We start from the raw sequence: 23,186 nt of genomic DNA, 5'->3' as shown, positions 1-23,186 counted from the left end.
CTTAAACCTCCACATTTAGTTATTGAACTACCCGACTACACACAAACATGTTTAGCCAACCTCTCACACACCCACGCCAACACTCGCGCCAGACAGAGCGTGTCCAAATGTGTCTGTGACCCACTGCTTGCTTTAGTGAGCATCACGACCTTTGGGGTCATGAGGTCAGCAGAGGAGTATAAACACACAGGCAGGGCTGCTACTAACAGCCAGGCAAGGATTCCTCCATGACCGGCTACAAAGTCAGAGACACACACACACACACACACACACACACACACACACACACACACACACACACTCAACTGTGTTTGGATAAGTCTAACAATGTAATACAAATGCCAGCTGAAGACATATGGTTTGAGTGAGAACTGGTAAGGGGTCAAATAAAACTCTGTTTGATGCATAGTTGTGTTTAAATCCACATAAACCGAAGCTGTTCGTAAATCAAAAAATACCTGCTGGAAAAATAAGATACAAAAGCCCAATATATAATAAGTAGATTGCCCCATTACAACCTTGCACTGTACAGTAAGTGTTTACATGAGCAGATATACGGGTGTATGTGTGAGAGTGAATGAGAAAGAGTGATCGCCGTAGACTGGATGACAAATTGGTCCACCTGCTGCCTCACACAGACATCTCTATTTTGTTTACAGAAGACTGTAGGCGTCTGTCAAGCCAATAAAGACAACATAACCTTTCGCGTAGCACACAAAACCTGGAATGCTATTTATCGTAAGGGCTCTTTCCAAAACATGGCACTGCTGGCTGTCAGGGGGATAGAACAGAGCCCACCAGTGTTGAGCCAACCCTGAGCACGGGGCAAAGACTGCACACCCTCACCTGTCAGGGGCAAGACAGAGCAGGGAAGGGGAAACTGTCTTTAAACTTGTAAAGTAAGGGATAATGTACAGCTAGCGGTTCATTGTTGTGAAATAAACCCCAACAGGGCGATGCGGGTGGACCCTGATGCGGAGCAGAGGGGTCCTGCATCGCCCTGAAGGGGTTTATCTCACAACAGTGGCCCACTAGCTGTACATTATCCCGCTTATTACACGGCTACTTACTTAAAAAAATCAGTAATTTGACACAAAAACGGTCCGCCAGAGTACGACATCAGAACTGCGCCCATAGCAATGATCTGTTATACATAGCAACAGTCTGCTATAATGAAATAATAGACCGTAGAACGCTGTGATTGACCAGTTAGAATCGAGTATTCAACAAAGCCTTGTAATAATTAAAGTTTAAAAACTTTCTGTCCCCTATCAGAGTAACAAAAATCAAAAGGAAGTGATCTGCAGCTTCACCTAATAAAAGTTGCACCTTTATTCCAGAGGGAAACATCTGGGGCACCGTTTTTCTCTCAGAGGAGGTGGTTGTTTTGGGAAAGAAACAGCAATAAAAGAGTGAGATGTCAAAATATTCACATGCACCATGAAGAAACCGCCAAAAACTGCGCTCCCTTTCCTCTTCCCTGTTTTCCCTTCAATCAGCAGCCCCCTTTTTCGCTTCAGAAACAGAGGGGTGAATGTAATAAAATGAGACCCATACATCCTCAGTCATGCGTGTGCACTTTACGAGGTAGCGCAGTCGTTCACACATCAACTGAGGAGTGACAACTCCCCAGGCCCCAGATTTTATCTGTCCGTCAGGTTACAGGCCTAGTGGGGGAGATGGTTGCTGGGATCACTTTCCCAGATGAGGAGATAAGGAAGAGAGAGGGATAAGAAAGGTGTACGTCTTGTATGAGGTTGTTTATTGGTCAAACTCCGGTGATGGGGTTAGGCTGTGTTTCCTGATGGCCGGTTGACTGACTAACTAGGGCTCTGTTATGAGAAACGCGGATTAGGAGGGGAAGTCGGTCCATCTTGCATCGCAGCTGAAGGGGAGATAACGGAAGGATTTTGGGAGGAGGCGTACACACAGTGGCACTCAAGCAAGGAAGCAAAAGAAGAAACACTCTGGTCTGAGCACAGATGCTCTGTGGGTACAGCGAGATACTGATTCACATAAATTCACAACATTATTAGTGTGGCTCCAAAGTGGAAAATCAACCTAAAAAAAGGTTTTAGCAGGGCAGGTGAGACCACACACTACAGCAGCAGATCTCATCATATTGTAATTCAAGTGCTCTGAGAGAAAACTAGACTTCTGTACCTCCTCGTGGCTCTGTTTTCGAGCTTTAAAAAAAATCTAGCCCGTGACGGGAGACTTTGACCAATCACAGGTCATTTCAGAGATAGCGTTCCTATTGGCTGTGCTCTGGCTGGTGGGCAGTGCTTGGTATTTCTTCAACTGATCTAAACATGGCTGTCGGGTCACAAACTTTCTCATTTTACAGCTAAACATTACACTACAAGATGTTTCTGAAAACATTTGAGGCGAGAAATAGGCATTACAGTAACAGAATATTGATTCATATTTGATCAGCGCTGCCTATTTAGACCGTTTGATCGGAGTTTGTGAGTGATTGACAGCTGCTCAGAGACAGCAGGCTCCAGCTCGGCTCTGATTGGTTGTTTTCCTCCAGTCTGTGAAATCTTGCAGATGCCGTTAGGAGCACCGGAGGACACAGAGGCACATGATTTTTTTTTTTTTTCAGATTACCTGTCTCATGCACTACTGTCAGGATATAGCAACCGTTTTATAAAAATCACTTTTTTAAAATCATATTTGCTACCCACTGCTGCTTTAAACTAAATAGTGAACGCAATAACTGCAGGAAGTTTGTGCAAAACGAGTGATTTGGATGAATTTAGAACAGATTATTTCCTGTGAATATTGAATCGGAGATAAGTTATTTTTAGGAACTTTTAATACAATTCTGTCTGTATTATGTATTTTTTTATTTTTAAGAATCATACATACTTAATATATACATCATAAATACTTTTTTTATTTGACAAATTCAGCGTTTTCTTCTCCCTGACTCTTGGCTATTGTTCTATTAGCACTTAGGTTGTTTTAACTGCGTACTTTTTTAATGCAAGATGACTTGTCTTAGACCCCTTAAAATCAAGAAGGCCTCGCGACCCCCTGTGAAGCTTTGGCAAAACCCTAGTGGGGGTTGGGACCCCCAGGTTGGGAACTAGTGCACTACAGGAACAAAATGCTTAACTCAAGTTAAAAGAAGTCAGGACAGCTCTTCAAGCAATCTGGTTGATAAGAAGCCTCCCCATCAGGAAGTGGCCAATTCAATAAGAAAAGAAACAAACATTGTATTCACACACTGAAGATCTAGAAGTTACTGTCAGTCAAAAATTCAGCCATGACTTTAAACTGAACAAAAAGGATAAATGCACTCCTGAAAAGGTACGGTATGTGCGTTCTTGGGCAGGATATGGAACACTTGCAGTGTAAAGCGGCCAACAGTTTGAGATGAGCTGGACTGTGGATGAACCTGGTGTGTTTAACTGTGTGAATCGCCCCAACATGCTCGCACAAACTTTGCAATGTCTGTCCTCACTTCTGATCCCCGTTCTGTCACGCAGATAACACTTAATTTCCACCCCCTTTCCTTTCCCCTCAAAAAAATCCAAAGCAAGCTATCACCGAGCATTTGGCTAAAAGCACTAAAGAAATAGATGACCTACTTACTTGACAAGATCAGTATGCTAGCAATTATCAGTGAGAGAAAAATACTGACTTATAAAAAGTGCCTACTCACATGCAAAAAAAACAATTGATTACCAGGATTTATCCAAGCAGTAGATCACGATTCTGCCTTGTGTGACTCTATTTTTGTGGCTGCTCTCCAATGATAATGCCTTAATGTGTCACATAGATCACATTATGTGTCTGGTTTGAGCGCATAAAGACAAATAATTTGCTCCTCAGCAGTAAAAAGGACCTTCCATGTTGTCCTCTGGGCCTCCTTGCGTACAGCTACACATGCACGTCCAGCTGCAGCCCTGACAGCAGGCCAGCACGGAGGGAATCCCTGGCATCCAAACCTCTTGCAAACATTCCTCAAATTGTGTGTATTTGTGTGTGCACATGCGCAAGTGTGTCTCAAGACAGAAGTAACATGTGGGCTCAATTAGAAAGTCGCCGTTTGTCCTATCCTCTCTGCTCCGCTGGCTGAAATTTCAGTCACAAAAAGAGCATAACATGAATTTTTGATGGCTTTCCCGGAGCACTAAAAAACTACATCAAGTAAAACCAACAATCAGAAATGTCATGTCCCTGAAGCCACTAATGAAAAGCTTTCGTTGAGTTATAGTTTGTTAAAGACTAACTTCGGTACTTTTCAACCTATTTTCCCATGTTTTGGTGTCTAACTGACTAATAGGGACAACAATTTCTGAAGTTGGTCCAGTATTGAGGGAGAGTGCTGTAGACATCAGCCGCTCAGAGGCTGCAATATGGTGCTATTGGGGCAAGCTGGCACCGTCATTTACGTCCACTAAAAGTGCTTGCTTTTGCCATGACAGACTCTGATTGTTATTATAAGTGTCTGACATTATGGAAAGAGTCTTGCTCAAGGAGAAGTCTCGTTCTGAAATCTGGCGAGGTGACGTGTTGCCGCAAGACAATGGTGGGATAGTGGAATACTGTTTGAGTACAGCAAGCGCAGCTTAGTGTTATCTAAAAGAATTTCATGGCTGAATATTTAGATGATATCAAAGATGTGGATGAGGTCTTTGAATTCGAAGGCCGCCCGTATTTATTTGAGCCAGAGAATACGGATATTCAGATTTCACAACGAGACTTCTCCTTGAGCGGGACTTGGACACAATAACAAACAGACCGGATGAAGGAAAAGCCAGAAAAATGTTTTATTTCTCTGTAGGGTCCTTCCCATAATGTTGTCAGGCACTTATAATAACAATCCTGAGCCTGTCAGTGGCAAAAACAAGCACTTTTAGTGAATGTAACGTTACATTGACGCTGCTCACTTGCCCTCACAGCTTGTTGTGTGGCTGCCATAGCGTTCTCCCTCAATACTGGACCAATTTCAGAAAATGTTGTCCCCATTAGTGACTGAGACACAAAACATGGGAAAATAGGGTCCAGGTTGAAAAATACTGAAGTTACCCTTTAACAATTCTACAGTTTGCGGTACGGTTTGTTAACTTTAAACAGAGCATATTCAAGAATTCTTAAACCACTACTGTTGAGGATTTAAGTCATTAAAAAAGGCTGCAGCTCTTAAAAACCATGATTGACACAAAAGTCCCAGCCATATTTTTAGTTTACTTCAAGTTCAATCCTGCCAAAGGAACACTTCCACCGGGAGTAAATCCAACACATATGGCCTTCACTTTCTGAGAAATAAATCTGCGGTTTTCCAACAGGTGTCCAGTCTTTCAGCAAAGACTTAGTTAAAGTGTCTCCATGCTTAATACGCATTTTCCCCCTTGGATCAAACATGTTGTAAAACATTTAGCCGTTTAACAATCACACGACTCTCAAACAGAATGACAGAAGAATGTGAAATGTTGACACGTTCACACCAGTCCGAGCACAAACTGAAGCCCCCCATTCAACCGTCAGTGTGAAAGGACAATCGCTACCACCCTGCTGCTGCATTATTATGTTTGCTTCATCAGTACTTCCCTCTCATCCACTTCCTCTCAGGGAAAAAAAAAGTGTCAGTTAATGAAATCATTCAAGAAGCTGGGAGGCAGTTCTTATGAATGAGATTCCACACAACTAGGGGGACCTTTAATTAAGGAGCTGGGCGGTCCAGTGATCATGCTTAATAACCTATTCAAATAAACACAACAAAGACTCTCTTACACGGGAAGAAAGACAGAAAACCTAGGTGTTGGTCTGATGTTTAAGCAGACACAGCCAGTAGCAGACCCCCACTGGTACTACTGGCCAACTGCCGGTCCATTCTCTAGAGGCCCACTGACTACAGTATGGCCTCTGCAGACTCTATAGTTGATCAATGTGGCCTGATGGAGCTTAAGAAGGATAAGCAAGAGGCAACAACTGAGTGTGATAAGCTGACACTCTTACAAACCGTTCTTTTTTTCTTTAAAATCCCAACCAATGAAATTAGCAATTTAGACCATAAAGTGTTGAAAGAAAAAAAAAAGACTCTTTCGTAAGTTGAAATTGCAGAAGAAGTCCTCATGACTTCATTCCTGGGGCCAGCTCCAAAAAGCAGAACTCATTTGCTGAGTAAAATCCAGAACCCCCTCATATCTAGCTGGATCAGCAAAAGCCTGGCTGCCTGTCATCTAGCTGAATGTACAGGAGCTCTGCTCTGAGGATCTCACGCTGTACTCTCAACGATACTAAAATTTACCAGCACAAAAAAAACAAACATGCCTGCTAAAATCTTAAAGCTCATTAATTCAGAGCGGAATTCAGAGAATCTATTGCCTCCACACGGCTCTCAACATGGTGACGGCTGAGCCAGCAGCCAGCAGCTAATGGTGCAAACAACAGCAACAGTGCTGACAGAGGTAACAGTGTTTACCTGGAGGGAAACCGGAGGGTGGGTGCTACGCTTCCGCAATGACGGCTTTATCAACAGTAAACGCCCTATGAGCGCAGTGCTGAGTGGCAGCCATTAGCTAGCCAGAGAGACCGGCTATGTAAACCAGTGTTTCCCAAACTTTTTTTCTGGGAACCCACTTTTTAAAAATGACAAACCATCACAACCCTTTACTGCCATTTTTGCATCACCTCATATTATCTTGAATAGGTAAACCAGCTATTTCGAAGAGATATACATTTGATAAATCACACCTTTGTTTTATGCATGTGTTGTTGAAAACATATACACACATTAAATACTTTATAAATGAAACCAAATACCGTAAATGCATTTAGGCGGAGTTAACAGGCTATCCCATTCTTCAGTAAATCAATAGGATTTAGGCCTACATTTAACAGGCCCTCGTTTTTTTCCTCTCATCAGTAAGACAAACCAAATGTACGCTAGCCTTTCACATTAGATTCTATGTTATGAAGTAGGCTACAATTATCAGAACAATACGAACATTCAGGCTTTCTCGTGTGGCTCAAAGGTGCACTGCAGATATCAATCTTAAATAACAGAAATTCTGCAAATTGACCCTAATAAAATCTCCTGCAACCCACCTGTGGGTCCTGACCAAGTCTTTGGGAATGACTGATGAAAACAATGCGCAGAGAATCTCGGATTACAATACCCAGTGAGGGAGAGTCACTTCACTCTCTGCTCAGGTAGACATTACTCAACTATATCTTTACATATCAAATAGTTGTTTGCTGCTATATTAATGCTCTGATTTTCAAATTTAGCACTTTTAAATGCTTAACTCTAAAAATGAGGAGTTACCAGAATACAGAAACAATGACTAATGTGATCAGTGTGTTTGGCACCTGTTTAAAACCCTGGCGCCTACGTTCTGTTTGCACTGGAGGAATGAGAGGGACTTTTGATTGAAGAAGTGTGAACTTCGAGGGGTTGTGTGGTTCAACCAAGAACGTCAAGTACTGCACTTCATCACCAAGTAGCCCCTCTATTGCACTGCACATTTACTAAAGTGATGACAAGTGAAAGTGCAATATGAGAGATTTGACATGGGGTTATATGGACAGCGTCTTTCACCTGTAAATCACTATTAGGCCGTCACTGCCTCTTTCCATCTCTGAGATGCAGGTCGCTGTGTTGACCCGCTCTGCTGCTCTGAACCCTCCTCACATACAGCTGCTCGGCCTGCGTGAATGGTTCCCTGTGCGCTCCTCTCCGCTGTTCTCCCGCGAGCTGGCCAGGACCAACACCCAGTGCTAACGTGCCAGGGGAGGATTTCCAGAGCCTCAATAAGAGCTAAATAAACCAGCCTCAACATCTGGGAGAGCAGCAACACTGGTAAACACTGGGCCGCGGCCTGCCCACAAAGCCAGGCCCTTGTTTCCACTTAATGATGATAGCCCTGGATTTCTGCACTGCTGCCTGTCACACTCACTTAGACTCATCACTGTGCTCTCACTCAAAGTCACACGCTCCCAAATATTCACTCACACCTATACGCACGGCAAAGGGTTACAGCTTCTGCAGTCATACAGGACTGCTTTTACAGTGCTGCTTTTAAGGAGGCAGAAAACTGCGAAAGCTCTGCCTTCTGAAGCAAAATTATTATTAAAATGCATGTGTGTGTGTGTGTGTGTGTGAGGTTTTGTTATCTCCAGCAGTGTTGCTCTGGTCCAAATCACTGAATACAAATAAAGGGCAGCATTTGGACTACATCCAGTATAAAATGTGCCATGTGTCAATGCACAGCTGTGAAGCCACGCTACCCTTTCCAGAGGAATAATCTGGACTAGAGGACTCCCTGCTGGTGACAGAGGATGAGAGCAAAGAAAACTCTTGGACATGACGTACACAAGTTAGTTGCTCAGTAAGGATGATTCTGAATAAATGATGGGACAAGTAATCCTAATATTACAGAGGTGTGTCTATAAATGTTATCATTAATTATGCCACATCCCAAAAGAATTTCACCTGACGAGATAAATGGATATTTTGGTTGTTTCTTCAATTTAAAAATGTTTTTTTCTGCACTTTCCTGACACGTCATATGGAACAATGAAACAAAATGAGCAAAAACAGACCAAACAGACTTGGCAGGGGTATTTCCTATAATTGCTGTGAAGCACAGCATTTATCCTGTTCCACCCAGTGGATCGTATTTTGGACTTTCTAAGTATTTAATGGTAATAACGACACATTCTAGTGGTTGGGGTGTAACGATGCATCGATCTGGAGCGATGTACCGATTCAATGATCAACGATCCAATATCACTGATGCAAAGTGAAAACATTGATACATATCGTCATCTTTAAGGTAAGCTTTTATTTTGAAATCCGCATGGCACGGCTGTGTCACCATTTTTGTCCAAGCGTACCTCCTTCCTACAGAGCCCAGTAATAAAACAGTCAAATTCATATTTTAGTTGCATTTGGTGAGTTGATATAAATGTAACTGACTGTGTTATATGGGCAGATGAGGACCCTGAATTTAATCAAATCAAAATTGTATTGTGGCAGACTTTGTGATATCGATACATGTCGTATCGTTGTCCAAAGAATCGATATAATATCGTATCGTGACTAAACTTGTGATTTATATCCTTATATAGTTGTAAACCAATAAATGTTTCTGTCTTTGCATGGAGTGGATATTTTGGTGACCATTTCTCCTTTTGAAAATGTTACGGATTATCATTGTGATGGTTTAGGTTTACAGTATGTACAATATTGCAGCTACAACAAAGACAAAATAAGAGATTCTGCCTACAACTCAGAGCTCACTACACTTATTTAAACTCACCCATCATTGGAGCAGGTCATGAACTCTTCTTTAATCTTGGGATGCCAACAGCCACTATTCAGCATCGCTGTGTGGCCCTGAAAAAAAGCAGAAAGTGAAAATGAATGAACTAAATTGTTGCTGGCCAGGTCCTGTGGCTAGCCTCCAGTTGCTTTGAGGTGCAGCAGCAGCAGCACACTTGTGAATCATGTGGTTTAGTGTGGATACTGTCTGCAACATGGACATTACGGGGCTGCCATTTGCCCTACAACTGTTTTCAACCTTATTTGAAACTGCTGTAACAGTTGTAGCTTGGAAGCGCTGGCGGAAACACAAAAGGTGAAATGTCGCCAGGAGGAACCAATGAAGGTGAATTCATGAAGACGTATTTTGCAATCTTACTGCACACAAATTATGTGCAGAGACAGCAGTTGTTCTTCATTGTTAAATCTTGAGCCAAAACTACTCCGCAAAAGGTCACCAGTTAATTATTTCAGGGGTGCTATTACGTATTTGTGACGGTGCATTTTCAGAGTTGTGTAGTGTGAACTGCATGGCAACTGTGAGGTTGTCTACTACGCAAGCAAAAGTTCCCGCCCGGGTGGCACCAATTATGTTGTCTGATCTGAATGCACCTTAAAAAGGGCGCTCCCCCTTGAGAAACGGATTTTTTTGGACCTTTAATTTGATCGTATTGTAACCTTGACTTCCTCGACACAGGGTTCGCCCTACGACTGTGCCTGTGAACTCTGAAGCAGTGCAGCAGGCTGTGTCACAGCTTCAAACAGCGAACTCCTACAAGAGTAACTTTCAGACATTTCCTCTGCTGGAGTTAGTCCTGTGGAGAATTACTCATAACAAATGACTTCAAAGTGGGATAACCTGGAGAGAGGCCTCCCCCACAGCCAGGTCAGAGAGGTACACTTCAATGTGCTGCAAAGAGGCTTCAGACATGACGTACCGCTATTTGACAGGATGCTCAAGAAAAGCAGAGCGTTGCATGAGCAGAAGTTGACCGAACGACATTGGTATGTGTGCATCAGGAAGAGAGGCCCGTCTGTTCACTGTCAAATACTTAAAACACACCACTTCAATAATCGATAAAAGGGGAACTGCCTAGGTCTTGCTGTTTAACAACTAAAAAGGATTAATAGTTGCTGTTGTTGTTGTTGTAAAAAGTTGTTAAATTGTATGGTAAAATACACACTCACTATATGATGAGGTTAAATGGGCTGTGAATGACTGCTTCCCTGCCCAGTGCCATAACATCAAACTAGACAGAATTATCCATTAGAAGAGCTTCCTAATTAGGTTGAAGGAGCCGCTACCATCCTAAACAAATCTGATTCCTCTTCCTCAACAGTTTAGGACAACAAATTGCCAATGACTAAAGAGAAACAGACTGATGTTCATAGTAACAGTAAACCGAAACAGAGCAGGTTAATGACAAACAGCACCAAGAATAGAAACCTCCCTGATAACAAGAAGTGACTGACTGAGGACAACACTGGCATGTCCAGTTTGTTTTCATTGCAATTGCATTTAGCATAAGTTAAACAGGATTCTGTAATGTTAGGTTTAAGTTTAATTAATTATTTGACCAACTAAAAACTAGAGTTGGATAGTCAATAAATCAATAAAGCAAGTTGACAGACAACGCATTTTGATTATCTGGCTGATGATTGATAAAAGTCATTTATGAAGCAAAAATGTCCGACATTCTCTGGTTTCAGCTTTTCAGATGTGAGGATTTGCTCCCTTTCTCTGTTTTTCTCTCTTTGTATTTTGGGCTTTTACAAATCTCTGCACACAGTTGGATGAGGTAGGAGGTAAGTAATTGTCTGTCAACAGATGCAGAGCAGAAGCAAGGACTTAATTGTCACATGAGACACAGCTAATCGACTGGGACATTGTCAGCGGGCCAAAGCGCATTTTCATTGAACCAAACCCTCCCATCAGCTCCAGATGGGACTGAGCAGGACAAAGAATGCAGGACGTCCAGGAAAACACTACTTGCAATCAATGGGCCTTCACTTGTTTCAAGTAATTCATATGGGTGGTATAAACCATGTCTAAATGCACTGCAGCTGGCACAGATGGTTAGTGACCACCATTATGGCTTTATTAAACACAGCAAAACCCAAACATGGGCAATTAATTAGGATGATCCTTTGTAGAGGCAGGTACAAGCAAGAGTTGAACCACGACAGTCTTGAAAGCATGTGGTGGTCCTCTCCCCCGGAGACCGCCTCTGGCTGGTCAATACAATACAAAAACAGACTAGCTCAGGGCTACACCTTTCTACCATTATGCGTTGGCAGGATCAACTCAAAGAACATAAGAACAGAGCATCCAGGCTGTGTTTAGAATTAGCAGTCACTCTTGGGGCGCGGATGCTTTAGAAGAGAAAACATGAATGCATGAACAATTTTTTTGGCATCATTGGGCAAAAATGTCATAATAACCTTTCAGCATATTGTAATTCAAGTGTTCTGAGAGAAAACTAGACTCCTGCACTTCATCATGGCTCTGTTTTCAGGCTTTAAAAAAATATAGCCTGTGACAGAAGACTTTGACCAATCACACATCATTTCAGAGAGAGAGCGTTCCTATTGGCTGTGCTCCGGCCATGTGGACGGTGCTTGGTATTTCTTCAACAGATCTCAACATGGCTGCCGATTCACAAACTTTCTCATTTTACAGCTAAACCATGCACTACAAGATGTTTCTGAAAACATTTACAGTAACAGAATATTGATTCATATTTGATCAACGCAGCCTTCGAGAGTTCGCGAGTGATTGACTCGTGGCTCTCATAGACGGAAGCTGGACGGCAGACTCCAGCTCGGCTCTGATTGGTTGTTTTCCTCCGGTCTGTGAAATCATGCAGATGCCATTAGGAGCATCTGAAGACACCGGAGGACACAGAGGCACATGTTTTTTTTTTTTCAGATTACCTGTTTCATGTACTACTGTCAGGATATACAGTAGCGACCCGCTGCGCTCGTTTTATAAAAATAACTTTTTTTTAAAAATCATATTTGCTCCAATTTCGCCTACTTCAGCTTTAAATGAAAACAATGTGCAAAGGGTCACTCGTAGTGATGAACCTACATAGAATTATCACCTGAAACTGCAGCTCCTCTCAGCTTTACAGAGTTTTATAGCTTCAGCTCAGTGATTAGCTGTCGGCCCACAACTTTACAGTTTTGGTTCTCTCTCACCGCTCTCATAGCTGTAAAAACCCCACTGTACACTACCTTCTCTTAGGGCTGCACAATTAATCAATTATTAATCACGATCATGATTTTTGCTTCCCACAATTAAATGAACATTATCTACTGTGATATTTAAAATCCGCTCACAGAAAACTCCTCTGCATGTCAAATCAAGTGCTTCCTAAACTAACAGCCAGCCACCAGGGGGGGATCGAGATGTTTTGGCTACACTTTTGGGGAGCTGTCATGCTGCAGCAGCAGCACGTGAAAAACTTTCCTGAATGTTGCAGCAGCAGTCCAGAGTAGAGGTGATATACTGTATATTTTACTGGCAAAATGAAAAATTCAGGTGAAGACGAACCTTATTTTTAAGTGTTATTTGATGGCAAGATTTGTTAATTGGCAGAAATGTAGCACAACGTGAAAGTGAAAGCTCTGTTGATTTAATTTTGGGTAAAACATTTTAGTACAATTTTATTTTGCTTCTAGGAGATGCACTGTGAATAAGGACCAGTATTATTTTAATGTAAAGATTTGTACATTAGCAGGAATGTAGCACAACATGGAAGTTAAAGCAGTGCTCTGTTCATTTAAATGTTAAAGTGCAATAAAAACATTTTGTCCCTAACATCAATGAATGATTGTGATAATCACGTTCTCAATATTGATCAAAATATTTGTGATTATCATTTTGGCCATTATCGTGCAGCCCTACCTGCTCGGCACCAAACAGCAGTCAGAAACAGTTAGCGACTAGCTGGTTAAGTGGAGCATTTAGCTAAAGAGCCAGATCTTTTCCTCAGGAGTTGGTAGAGACCAAAAACTGCTCTAAAGGAGAGTGAAAATTAGACTTACATTCATCAAGTGTTCAGAAACACGACTTCAAATTAATGGTAATGTTGCTTCATAACTGCTGGATGTGTAATTAAGCAACCTTTTGCTAATAAGTTCGACATATCAACTTAAAAGGTGATGTCAATGTTGTGCTCACAACTTGTTTACACTGCCCCCAAGTGGTCAGCAAATATGCTAACGCAGGTTTATGATTAACTCAAGTTTATTACAACTTGGTTTTTATTTTTATAGTTTTGTCCGTCAATTTGATCAAAAAATAACAACATTGTACTCACTAAGAGAATTGCTGGAATCTGGGAATGCTGCTACATTGCTAAAAAAGAAGTCACAGAGGGGAAGAAACGCTGTTCGATGATCAGACAGGTTTGCAAAACTTATTTGGAAGAGAAAATGGAGGGAATTATTGCCCAAACTGTCGTAAAAATCCATCTCAGTTTACAGACTTCTTGGTTCAACTTTGACCCACCATAGTTGCCGTAGTTGTAGGCTTTTTTTCTCCAAATAAAGTGATCCAGTGGTTAAATTATTGGCTTGTTTACAACCCGTCTGGGCATCTGACTACACACAGAAAGGGGATGTTTTTTCCCTTGCAATTGTCGCAATGCATGCTCATGGGAGATCTCTTGTTAGGTCTCTTAATTATAGAGTACGGTCTAGACATGCTCTATTTGAAAAGCTTCTCGAGAAGACTTCTGTTATGATTTGACGCTATATAAAAATAAATTGAATTGAAATACCAGATCTCTGCAATTAATTGGTGAGCACAATGTTATCATAACTAAGTGAAACGATTGCCAAAAATACAACCCAAACAATATGCAAGCACCACTTTACCTTGGTTTTGGCCATATCCACAATGTACTGGTCTCCCTTCACACACTCCATGACATTGAAGCCATCACGGTCCAACACCTTGGCCTGTGCATTGCCAGAAACCACCAGGATGACATCGCCAGTGATGCTGTACTGCAGGGTCTTGATCTGATGGCTGAGGGGACACACACACACGACACACATGAAGAGGACATCTGAGGCAAAGAAGTTACTTTTAGTTTGCATTTCTGTGGTGCTGATAAGCTCTGATAAGTTCTGATAAGTGTCTTGGTGCCCTTTTGCGAGCCATCTGCGAGCTGTGATTTTACAAGACTTCTGCACCAAAACATTGTTATACAAGAATCTTTTTAATCCTTCAAAGGGTTCAGGGAAAAAAAAAACAATGATAGACACGTGTAACTATAGGAACAAAACAACATAACATCTGATGTACATCTGATGATTGGTCTCTTTGATCTACGACACGCAACATCCGTAACAGTGAGCATAATGGCATTTTAAGCCAATAAATGGAAAGAATGTTAACACACACACACACACACAAAACATAATGAAACACATTGAAAGAAAATAAACATAACATTGCAACATAACGAGAAGCATAATAAGATATAAAAACGTTAGTCAGTGCTTTACAGAGTGGATATGTGATTTTTATGTTTTCAATTTCACACTGAATAACTAAGAAACACACATATCATTCTACAATGCTACAACATTTCGATACACAGAGCAAAAAGTTCCATTGCTGAAATGAAAGTGAGGTTAACATTAATGCTGTTTTTAATTGGGGTCTTTGGCATCTTCACTACATAGCACCGAATGCTCATTTTCCTCATTGTTTTAGTTCGACTGAGATCATAAGTTGTCGTTTTGGGTCAGGAAAGAGGAACAGTGGACCTCGGCAGCACAGCTTTCTATATGAAGCCCAGCTTGTTAGAAAATCAAACAGGCAACTGGATGACGCTGTAATCAAATTAAATGTAGCGTAAATTTCTGTTAATAAGGGGAAGCCCGCTCCAGCTCAGACCACTGGTTCCCAAAACCCAAAAAAGAATTCAATCTTTGATGATGGCTTCAGTGAAACACAGAGTAAACACACACAAACACTCACATATCTCGACCATCTGCTTCCGAAAGGCTCATTTTGAATGATGAGAGAGGATGTCACACAGTTAACAAGAGGCTCAATGAAGCTCAACAAATGTGTGTGTGTGTGTTTGCGTGTACACTTTGGCACACAGAAATGCAGTGAGTGTGTACTTGGATGTTTGCATGAAACTAATTAAGCACATGTTAAGCAACTGTGTTGATGTTCCACGTTTGTGTTTCTCAGAAGTGGACTCACCACTCACAGGGCTGGAGGGATCTGAAGGCCTGCAGAGCCTGGTCCATCCCAGCAAAATCCCAGAACCGCACGTCATAATCGTACCCACCGGTCACCAGACGGGCTCCAGAGGGGTCTAAGCCGAGAGCTGACACCTGAGGAGACAAAAAAAAACATATTTAAAACTAAAATACAACCTACACGCCTGTACGACTCAGATGCCGACCAACTGTAGAAGGTTGCTTCTTCTGCTTCTAGAAATATTTGACAGTGTAGTCATAGTGCCTCCTCTAAAGGCAGCAAAAATAAACAGAAGCCAAATATTTAAAGTTTGTTCTTGTGTAATGATCAAATTATTCAGACCTAAACTGTTTTAAAACTGCAATGAGCACTGGATCTGGATACCAGATTGGAGATACTGAAGACAGAGAACTCAAACACATTTTTCCCTCACTGCAACAAAATACCAAAGGGAAACAGACTTGCTGCCGCTCAATTCAGCACAAAGTGAGGGAACATTGGCTAAAAAAATCCAATAACTGATGCAGATCTCCAGATGTTTTAGTGTAAGTATAATGTAAATAAAATATGGTGTGAATTACAAGCCACTTACAATGAATAAAGACCTTATTATTCTTAACAGAGAATCATTGAATACATTTCCAAAGAGCCACATAAACAGTAATCACTGAGTGCTGAAAGAAGAAGTCCTTACCGTCCTGGTGCCGTGCTGCAGAGTGATTTCATGGGTGTCTGGAATCTTCTTCACTGGACTCTAGGGCGGAAAGTTGAGATGAATACAAGGAAGCGGTAAAAGACTGAAGAAGGCTGAATTAGGTGTGTAGTTCCAAGACTCAATTATACATGACATTTTAACTTTAATAGGCAGTATGACTCAAAAGTCTGGAATCACAGTAATCACCTGCAAATTGCTGACTGGGAACAGTTACACTGTTGGATGTAAAAGGATCTGAGCTATTCACTCATATCCTGAGGCGTTTATTTCCCTACGTAACAGAGTGTTGATACTCTTCATGTGAAAACCAATGTACCGCCACACTTTTGACTAATGCTGCATTTAAGATGCCGATATATTTTAAGAGCCGCAGATATTTTGGTGTGAGAAAGATGCAGGAGAAAACACCAAAGAGACAACACTGTAATTAGTGTTCAGTAACATAAGATCATAGTTGTCTCCTCCTGTATGGTGTAACACTAACCATTGAATATATTTTCTTGTGCTGCCATCTAGTGGTGAAATGTTAAAAGCACCCCACAGCACAGAATAAACAGGTGCCTTTATAGAAATTTTCACCAAAAACATTGTGACATGTCACAGAAGGATTAGCACAGGTGTATATAAGAAAATTACTGATGCCTGAATTCTATTTAGCTGCTTCGGTTTTGGGGGCTGTGGCCGAAAAGTACAAAAATTACGTCCTAATGTCTTTTCTTAACCACTTTTCCTTGACCTCGATGGAAATGTCATGAGGTCAAGGAAAGATGTGAAGAAGAAATGATAAGGAATTAAGAAAAGACAACCGTGGTGCTAAGAGAATCCGACCGCACTTACACTACAGGTTCCATAATTATGATGCAACGGCGGCGGATGTTTGTAGTGAAACTACAATGATCAAAAGATGGACTACAAAAGGCGCTGCTCCCTCCCGTACGTTCTTAAATAGCTCTTTCAGTGACAGGCTGCTGCAGCTTCACCCTCGGTGTGTGAAGGAGAGCTACCGAAGGTCCTTCTGCTGCTGGAACACTCCACATCAACATATAGTAAAGGATTATCCTACCTAATGTGGACAACTGGTGAAAAATACTACTTCATTATCAAGGTTGGAATTGAAATAAAAAGGAATAGCCCATAGGCCACCACAAAAGTGAAAGTGAAACGAAATGGTTGTCACTGCCCACTAATATTTATCAACATGAATCCTGAATAGTATGAAAAGTTGTGGCTGCAAGGAATAGTGGGGCGGCATTATCTCCTTTCCTTTAGTAAAGGATGGTCCAGTGTATCCTATGCTAAAGGAGATAATAAAGGAAGCATCGAAGCACCTTTCCTTAGCATTTAGAGAATTCAAACAGGTCCTATCATGGCTGCTACTCAGATACCTTTGGGTAATTTCACTACGTTAGGAACCTTCCTAAGTAACAAAGACTTTTCGACCGCAGCCAGGGTCTTGGTGCAACATTAATGTCATTAATAACACATGTGCTTTTCCTACTATGACATGTCAAAAAGTCTGTTGTGAAAAGGGCATGTTTGAGGCAGCAGGAAGACAGATTCCACATCTTAGACGGAACAAATATAAACGCTAACCCTACAGGAAATACTTTGTAATCCCCATGTAATGCCAGCTGTTAAAGTGGGTTATTTCAGACATACATCATCGTCATCTTGTGCCTCCTCTTCATCATCATCATCATCTTCATCTTCATCACTGTGAGCCATGCTGCCTGGTGGACGAGGCGGTCGCACAAGCTCATCACCCTCATCCTGGGCTGCATATTGAGGAGGCAGTGGAGGCCCAATAAGATCAGAGTCTGAGTCCGAGTCTGAACCACTATCACTGCTGCTCTCACTCTCCTGTTTTCTAAAAGGAAAAAAAACATACAGTAATTGTAAAAGCATTGTAAAAGTTATCGTACACTTGATTTAGAGACTTGTAACTAACCTCTGAGGCACGTGCAGCCTGCCCTAACTGTAAAGCAGTACTCACTCAAACAATCAAACTAAAAATCTCTGGTTACCTGGATGTAGCAGCTGCAGCTTTGTCTTTCTGAGCATGGACTGATGGCTTGACTGATTTGGAGCTTTCCCCTTCCTCCTCCATCTGATCATCCTTCTGCCGCTCGTCTAAGGAAGCAACAGTTACAGCACACACAATTATACACACCCTGGTGACAGAATGAACTGCTCGTCATGTTAGTAAACCTACCTAATACACGTTGACTCCTCTCAACGGCTGTTCGACGGGTCTGTTCAAAAATGGCATCCAAGTCAAATGTGCGGGCCTTCTTACCTGGATGGATCAAAGACAGCTCATTAGAAAAAAATAACTGACAACACATATTGTCAGTTTATCATATAGGAAATAAAATAATCAGGTCAAAATATTGGTTTGTGCTGGACTGTACATACCAAACCCAGAGAATCCCATGACAGATGCAATGTCTCCGTCTCCGTCTCCATCACCACTCATCTTGCCCGACTCTGCAAAAGAGGCGAGCAAAATTGGTTTATCTTGTTTATCATGGATACTGTAATGCCAAATTACTTTTCACGTGTTTAGGCAGGACGCAGCTCTCTGGGTTGTGTTGTTTTCTTTGTAAGTAAAGCAGCTTCAACTACAGGTAACCCTTTCAGTGACAACCTGAGAGGCCATTTTTGCAACAAAAAAAAAGGGGGAAATGACTCTAATAATGGGGAAAATGCTGAGTATCGAGTTGTGAAAGAAACACAACTCTATCTGTAAAACTTAAAACTAAACTTTATAGCCAAATCAAAATCTGCACAAAGATCATTGGCCAACCTGTGACACTCTCCTTTCAAGCAGCTCACAACAAGAGTCAGCTCAGACTGGCCAACAGCATCTCTTCTGATCCCTTCCATGTTTTAAATGGGGAATATCAACTTCTGCCCTCAAAGAGGCGATTCAGAGTCCCTACATTTAACCGCATCAGGCTAAAGAACGCTTTAGTCCATCAGTCCATCTTGTTGCTAAATAATAACTAATGTGCTGCTAAAGACGTGAACGTGATGGTAATTTTGTAATGGGTTATGTATGAATAATTGTGATGTGTTTTGTTTTTTGTCTGATGGGTCTTACTTGTCTGTCTGTCTATGGTAACAGTATGTCTATTGTATGTGTACTTTTTCTCAAACTGAGCTGCCTATGGATGCAAAATGAATTTCAGTGCAAACTGACAATAAAGTTGTATCGTATCGTATCGTATATCAACATAAAAGGTCCTGCTAAGCCAGAAATTGCACAGCCCTGAACAAGAATATAAAGTGCACATGGTCATAAGGTTAAAAACAGCTTTTTCCCAACTGCCATGAACTCTGACGTCTCCTCTGTCTGAGTTGAACACGTGCAATGTAAATGTGCAATAACACGTTGGTCACTTTTGCAATGTGAATACTGTAAATCTACTGATACGGATATGTGCAATAATATGCTGATCACTCTGTGAAATAATTATATGATGCTGTGCAATAATTATATAATTATCTGACGGACACTTTGTGCAATAATCTGTAATCTGGCAAAACTGTCATCTCATCAATATACATATTGTATTTTTATATTTTATATTGTATTATCTTTTATATATTTTTTTATATTTATATTGCACTATCCCTTTTTTTATTGTATTATCTTTTTTAGCACCTATGGGATTGTCACAATCTACTTTCTTTGTACTACACAATGACAATAAAGGGCTTGAATCTTGAAAGGTTGGATTAATAACGTTACATTTAGCTAACTTCACTTTGTGGCTGTTAACACATATTTGGCGACACATACACATCCACTGTTTACACTAATAACGTTAGAAAAGGTTAAAATGTTAAAGCTTGGCTGTTTCATGTCAGCTTGAATAAGAATAATAGATTTAACTTGGGTAAGAGAGCCACTTCTTTCCTGTTTGAAGGAGCTTTTCAGGACCTTTAAACCTACGACTTGCTGCAGTTAAATTGCCCTTAAAAGTTGTGGAAACTGGAAACACCATGACAACACCATGACAACACCATGACAACAGCATTACAGAGAACAGAAGCTAACAGAGAAGCTAGCAAAACCAGCAGCGATGCAGGTTTATCTTCACAAACTGAGGTAAAGTAGCGAGCTGAGAAATGTCAAACAAACTGTAAATACAGCCCAATGTGTCCGCACACACATGTAAGTCGTGTAAGATGAATATATCAAACTTAAAGACAGTGTGAGAGCAAAACGTTGATACCTTCATCCACTTTGTTGGGATCCATGTTTTCAAATACAGAGATTACCTTTGACCGCCGGAAGTACTCCTCTTCTTCTTCTTCTTCTTCTTCTTCTTCTTCTTATTCGTTGGAGTTTTATGGTGGTTTATGGAGCATTACCGCCACCAGCTGGTCTGGAGTGTGGATCAACTTTCTGACTACTCACTAGTTTTACTACTAAAGAACATGAAAATAATAATAATAATAATAATAATAATAATAATAATAATAATAATAATAATAATAATAATAATTAAATAAATTTAAAATAATTAAATATTCAAGATTCAAGATTCAAGATATTTATTGTCACGCCGGTTATACAAGTACAATCGTGTGAAATGCTTTTTGCTGGGAATTAAAAATTAAATAAGTTATATTACAATTATAAAAGGAAATACTTTGTACAAGGCATATTAAGAACATAGACATATCTGGAAATTTGAATATACATATATAAGAAATACTTTGCACAAGGCATATTAAGAACATATACAGGCATATTAATAACATATACATTAAGAACATATACAGTATATACACTATAATGTATATGATTAAGGTACTTTTTGTGTGAGAAGTTGTCGAATGAATTATCTATTTAAAAGTCTGATGGCCGGGGGGAAAAAACTGTTCCTCAGTCTGCTGTTGAGAGTCCTGGGGGTCCTGTATCTTCTACCAGAGGGCAGGAGGGAGAACAGGCTGTTGTGGGGGTGTGTGTTGTCCTTAATGACCCTCAGGGACTTCCTGAGCTCCTGCAGGCTGGGCAGCTCGCACCCGGTGATGTGTTGGGCCGAGTGCACCACCCTTCCCAGCGCCTTACGGCCCACGTTGGTGCAGTTGCCGTACCAGGTGGTGAAGCAGCCTGTCAGGAGGCTCTCTATGGTGCCCCGGTAGAAGTACCTGAGGATTTGTGGTTTCAGTCTAAAAATCCTTAAGCGCCTCATATATATGTATATATACACAAATAGAGTCATATTCTCTCTATCAAATTCGTTCTCCTGAGATATTGGATCAAAAAATAAATAACACTTTTCCCCAGAACTTCTTTGTAAGAGGTCACTTAGATCATTGCCCAACTGAATTTCTTCAAGATTGCAACCAGTTTCCTTCTCTCAGCCTCATATTTAGGACAGTAGAGCATGTGTTCTAAAGTTTTTCCTGATTACAAAATGTACACCTTCCTCTATTATGTTTTCCTATTTTAAATGATGTACTGTTTAATCCAGTATGCCCAAAACATAACCTAGATATTACTGTTTCCTCTCTCTGGGTTCTCCTTGTGCTTCTCATCATACCTACTTTTCTTTGAATTATGTATAACCACCTTCCTGTTCTCTCTTCTCCCGCGCTGCTTTTGCCACCTTTCTTTCAGTTTATGCTTAATCCTGGTCTTCATGTCCGTTTTACTGAAGGGTACTGTGATGTCAAACTGATTTGTTTTTCTGGCTTCCTTTGCACACTTGTCAATTGATTCATTTCCTTCCTATCTATACAAAGGTCATATCTAATCCCATCATTTGAATTCTATATAGTGTTTGCTGTATCTCCATTAAAACATCTGCTCTGCACTTCAAGCTGATCAACGACGAACTGGAATCTGAGCATATTACTGATCCCAACGGTCTCACATATTCAACCCATTGTAATTGCCAACAAAATTGCTATCATCTCCCCAGTATACACCGATTATCCATCAGTGATTCGTTTGCAGACTTCAATGTTGAAATCTGGGACTATGAATGAAATATTGATTTTGTCTGTTTGAAGCATCAGTATAGATTTGGACATAGCTATAATAGTTGTTTTCTATATAGGTCTTTATTACTTGTGGTTGTAGAATAAACTGCTTATCTTTGTTCTTTTTGCCAAGCAATGTGAGATCTACCATAGGGACAGGAAGCCTCCATGATTAAATTAATGAGAGTGGGGAATGTTATCTTAAACCACTAAACACTGAACCAATTATATAAAATAAAATAAAAAATAAAAAGATTGACAAGCTATTTAAAATACATAAACAGAAGATAAAATATTTTAGTAAGTCTCTATTTTTGGATTATTTTTTTTGCTTTTATTTTAAGTATGTGAGAGACACGAAATGCAGCGGAGGAAGAGGGATGACACACTGCAAAGGGCATCCCTTTTTGTAAGATTTAATAAAATAGGAGTGATAACAAAGAAACAATATTATATTATATATATATCACCTCATAAAGCCTCTAAAGATTTAAGAGACGCTTTAGCTATAGTATATGTAAATGGATGTAAGTGAAAATCTCATCTTAGAACTGTTATAAACCTCATGATTTAAAATCACAAACCTATTTTTCATTATTTTAAAGTTAGAGTCGAAGGATCTTTATTGTTACCGAGCTTCACTAAACTGATCATAGATCAGATTAGGTTGACTCTATAACTTCAAAAACAGTTGTGTTCTGAAATCTGGTTTGAATAACTTATAAAAATGTGGTTTATGCAAAGACAGTCTGTTGAAAAAAAGCTAACTGCTGTAAAGAATAAAAAAACAATTACACCTCAAATATGCTAAAAGACCTAAAAGATTTGTTGCACTTGATCTACAAAAAAACATATTTACATAGAACATTTTTTTTCTTTGTTTTATTTGCTGTATATGAAAATATCACAAAACATAGTCAGCATACGACATTCTCTGTATTTAGACCCTCGATTCG

At 40.5% G+C, this 23,186-nt stretch overlaps 1 protein-coding gene across 2 annotated transcripts in view; it reads right to left on the bottom strand.

The window, feature by feature from the left end:
* The window catches only part of LOC119478416 (WD repeat-containing protein 70), a 50,421-nt gene extending 29,849 nt beyond the window's left edge, over positions 1 to 20,572 (bottom strand). Inside the window, exons 1-9 of one of the 2 annotated variants that reach the window (XM_037753134.1) lie at positions 20,472 to 20,572; positions 18,646 to 18,717; positions 18,443 to 18,526; positions 18,255 to 18,360; positions 17,890 to 18,097; positions 16,210 to 16,269; positions 15,516 to 15,649; positions 14,168 to 14,321; positions 9,282 to 9,358 (exon numbers count right to left, since the gene is read on the bottom strand). In XM_037753134.1, the coding sequence (XP_037609062.1) occupies positions 9,282 to 9,358; positions 14,168 to 14,321; positions 15,516 to 15,649; positions 16,210 to 16,269; positions 17,890 to 18,097; positions 18,255 to 18,360; positions 18,443 to 18,526; positions 18,646 to 18,717; positions 20,472 to 20,496 (920 nt within the window). In that variant the 5' untranslated portion in view covers positions 20,497 to 20,572. Of the gene's footprint in view, positions 1 to 9,281; positions 9,359 to 14,167; positions 14,322 to 15,515; positions 15,650 to 16,209; positions 16,270 to 17,889; positions 18,098 to 18,254; positions 18,361 to 18,442; positions 18,527 to 18,645; positions 18,718 to 20,340; positions 20,364 to 20,471 lie in introns of those variants that run through there. The other variant, XM_037753133.1, reaches the window with a different exon arrangement.
* Positions 20,573 to 23,186: the final 2,614 nt, after the last annotated feature.

Source organism: Sebastes umbrosus, chromosome 19 (genome assembly GCF_015220745.1).
Source record: "Sebastes umbrosus isolate fSebUmb1 chromosome 19, fSebUmb1.pri, whole genome shotgun sequence".
Lineage (NCBI taxonomy): Eukaryota > Metazoa > Chordata > Actinopteri > Perciformes > Sebastidae > Sebastes > Sebastes umbrosus.
The sequence above is the reverse complement of the archived record's forward strand: the minus strand, read 5'-3'. Positions and strand labels throughout refer to the sequence as shown.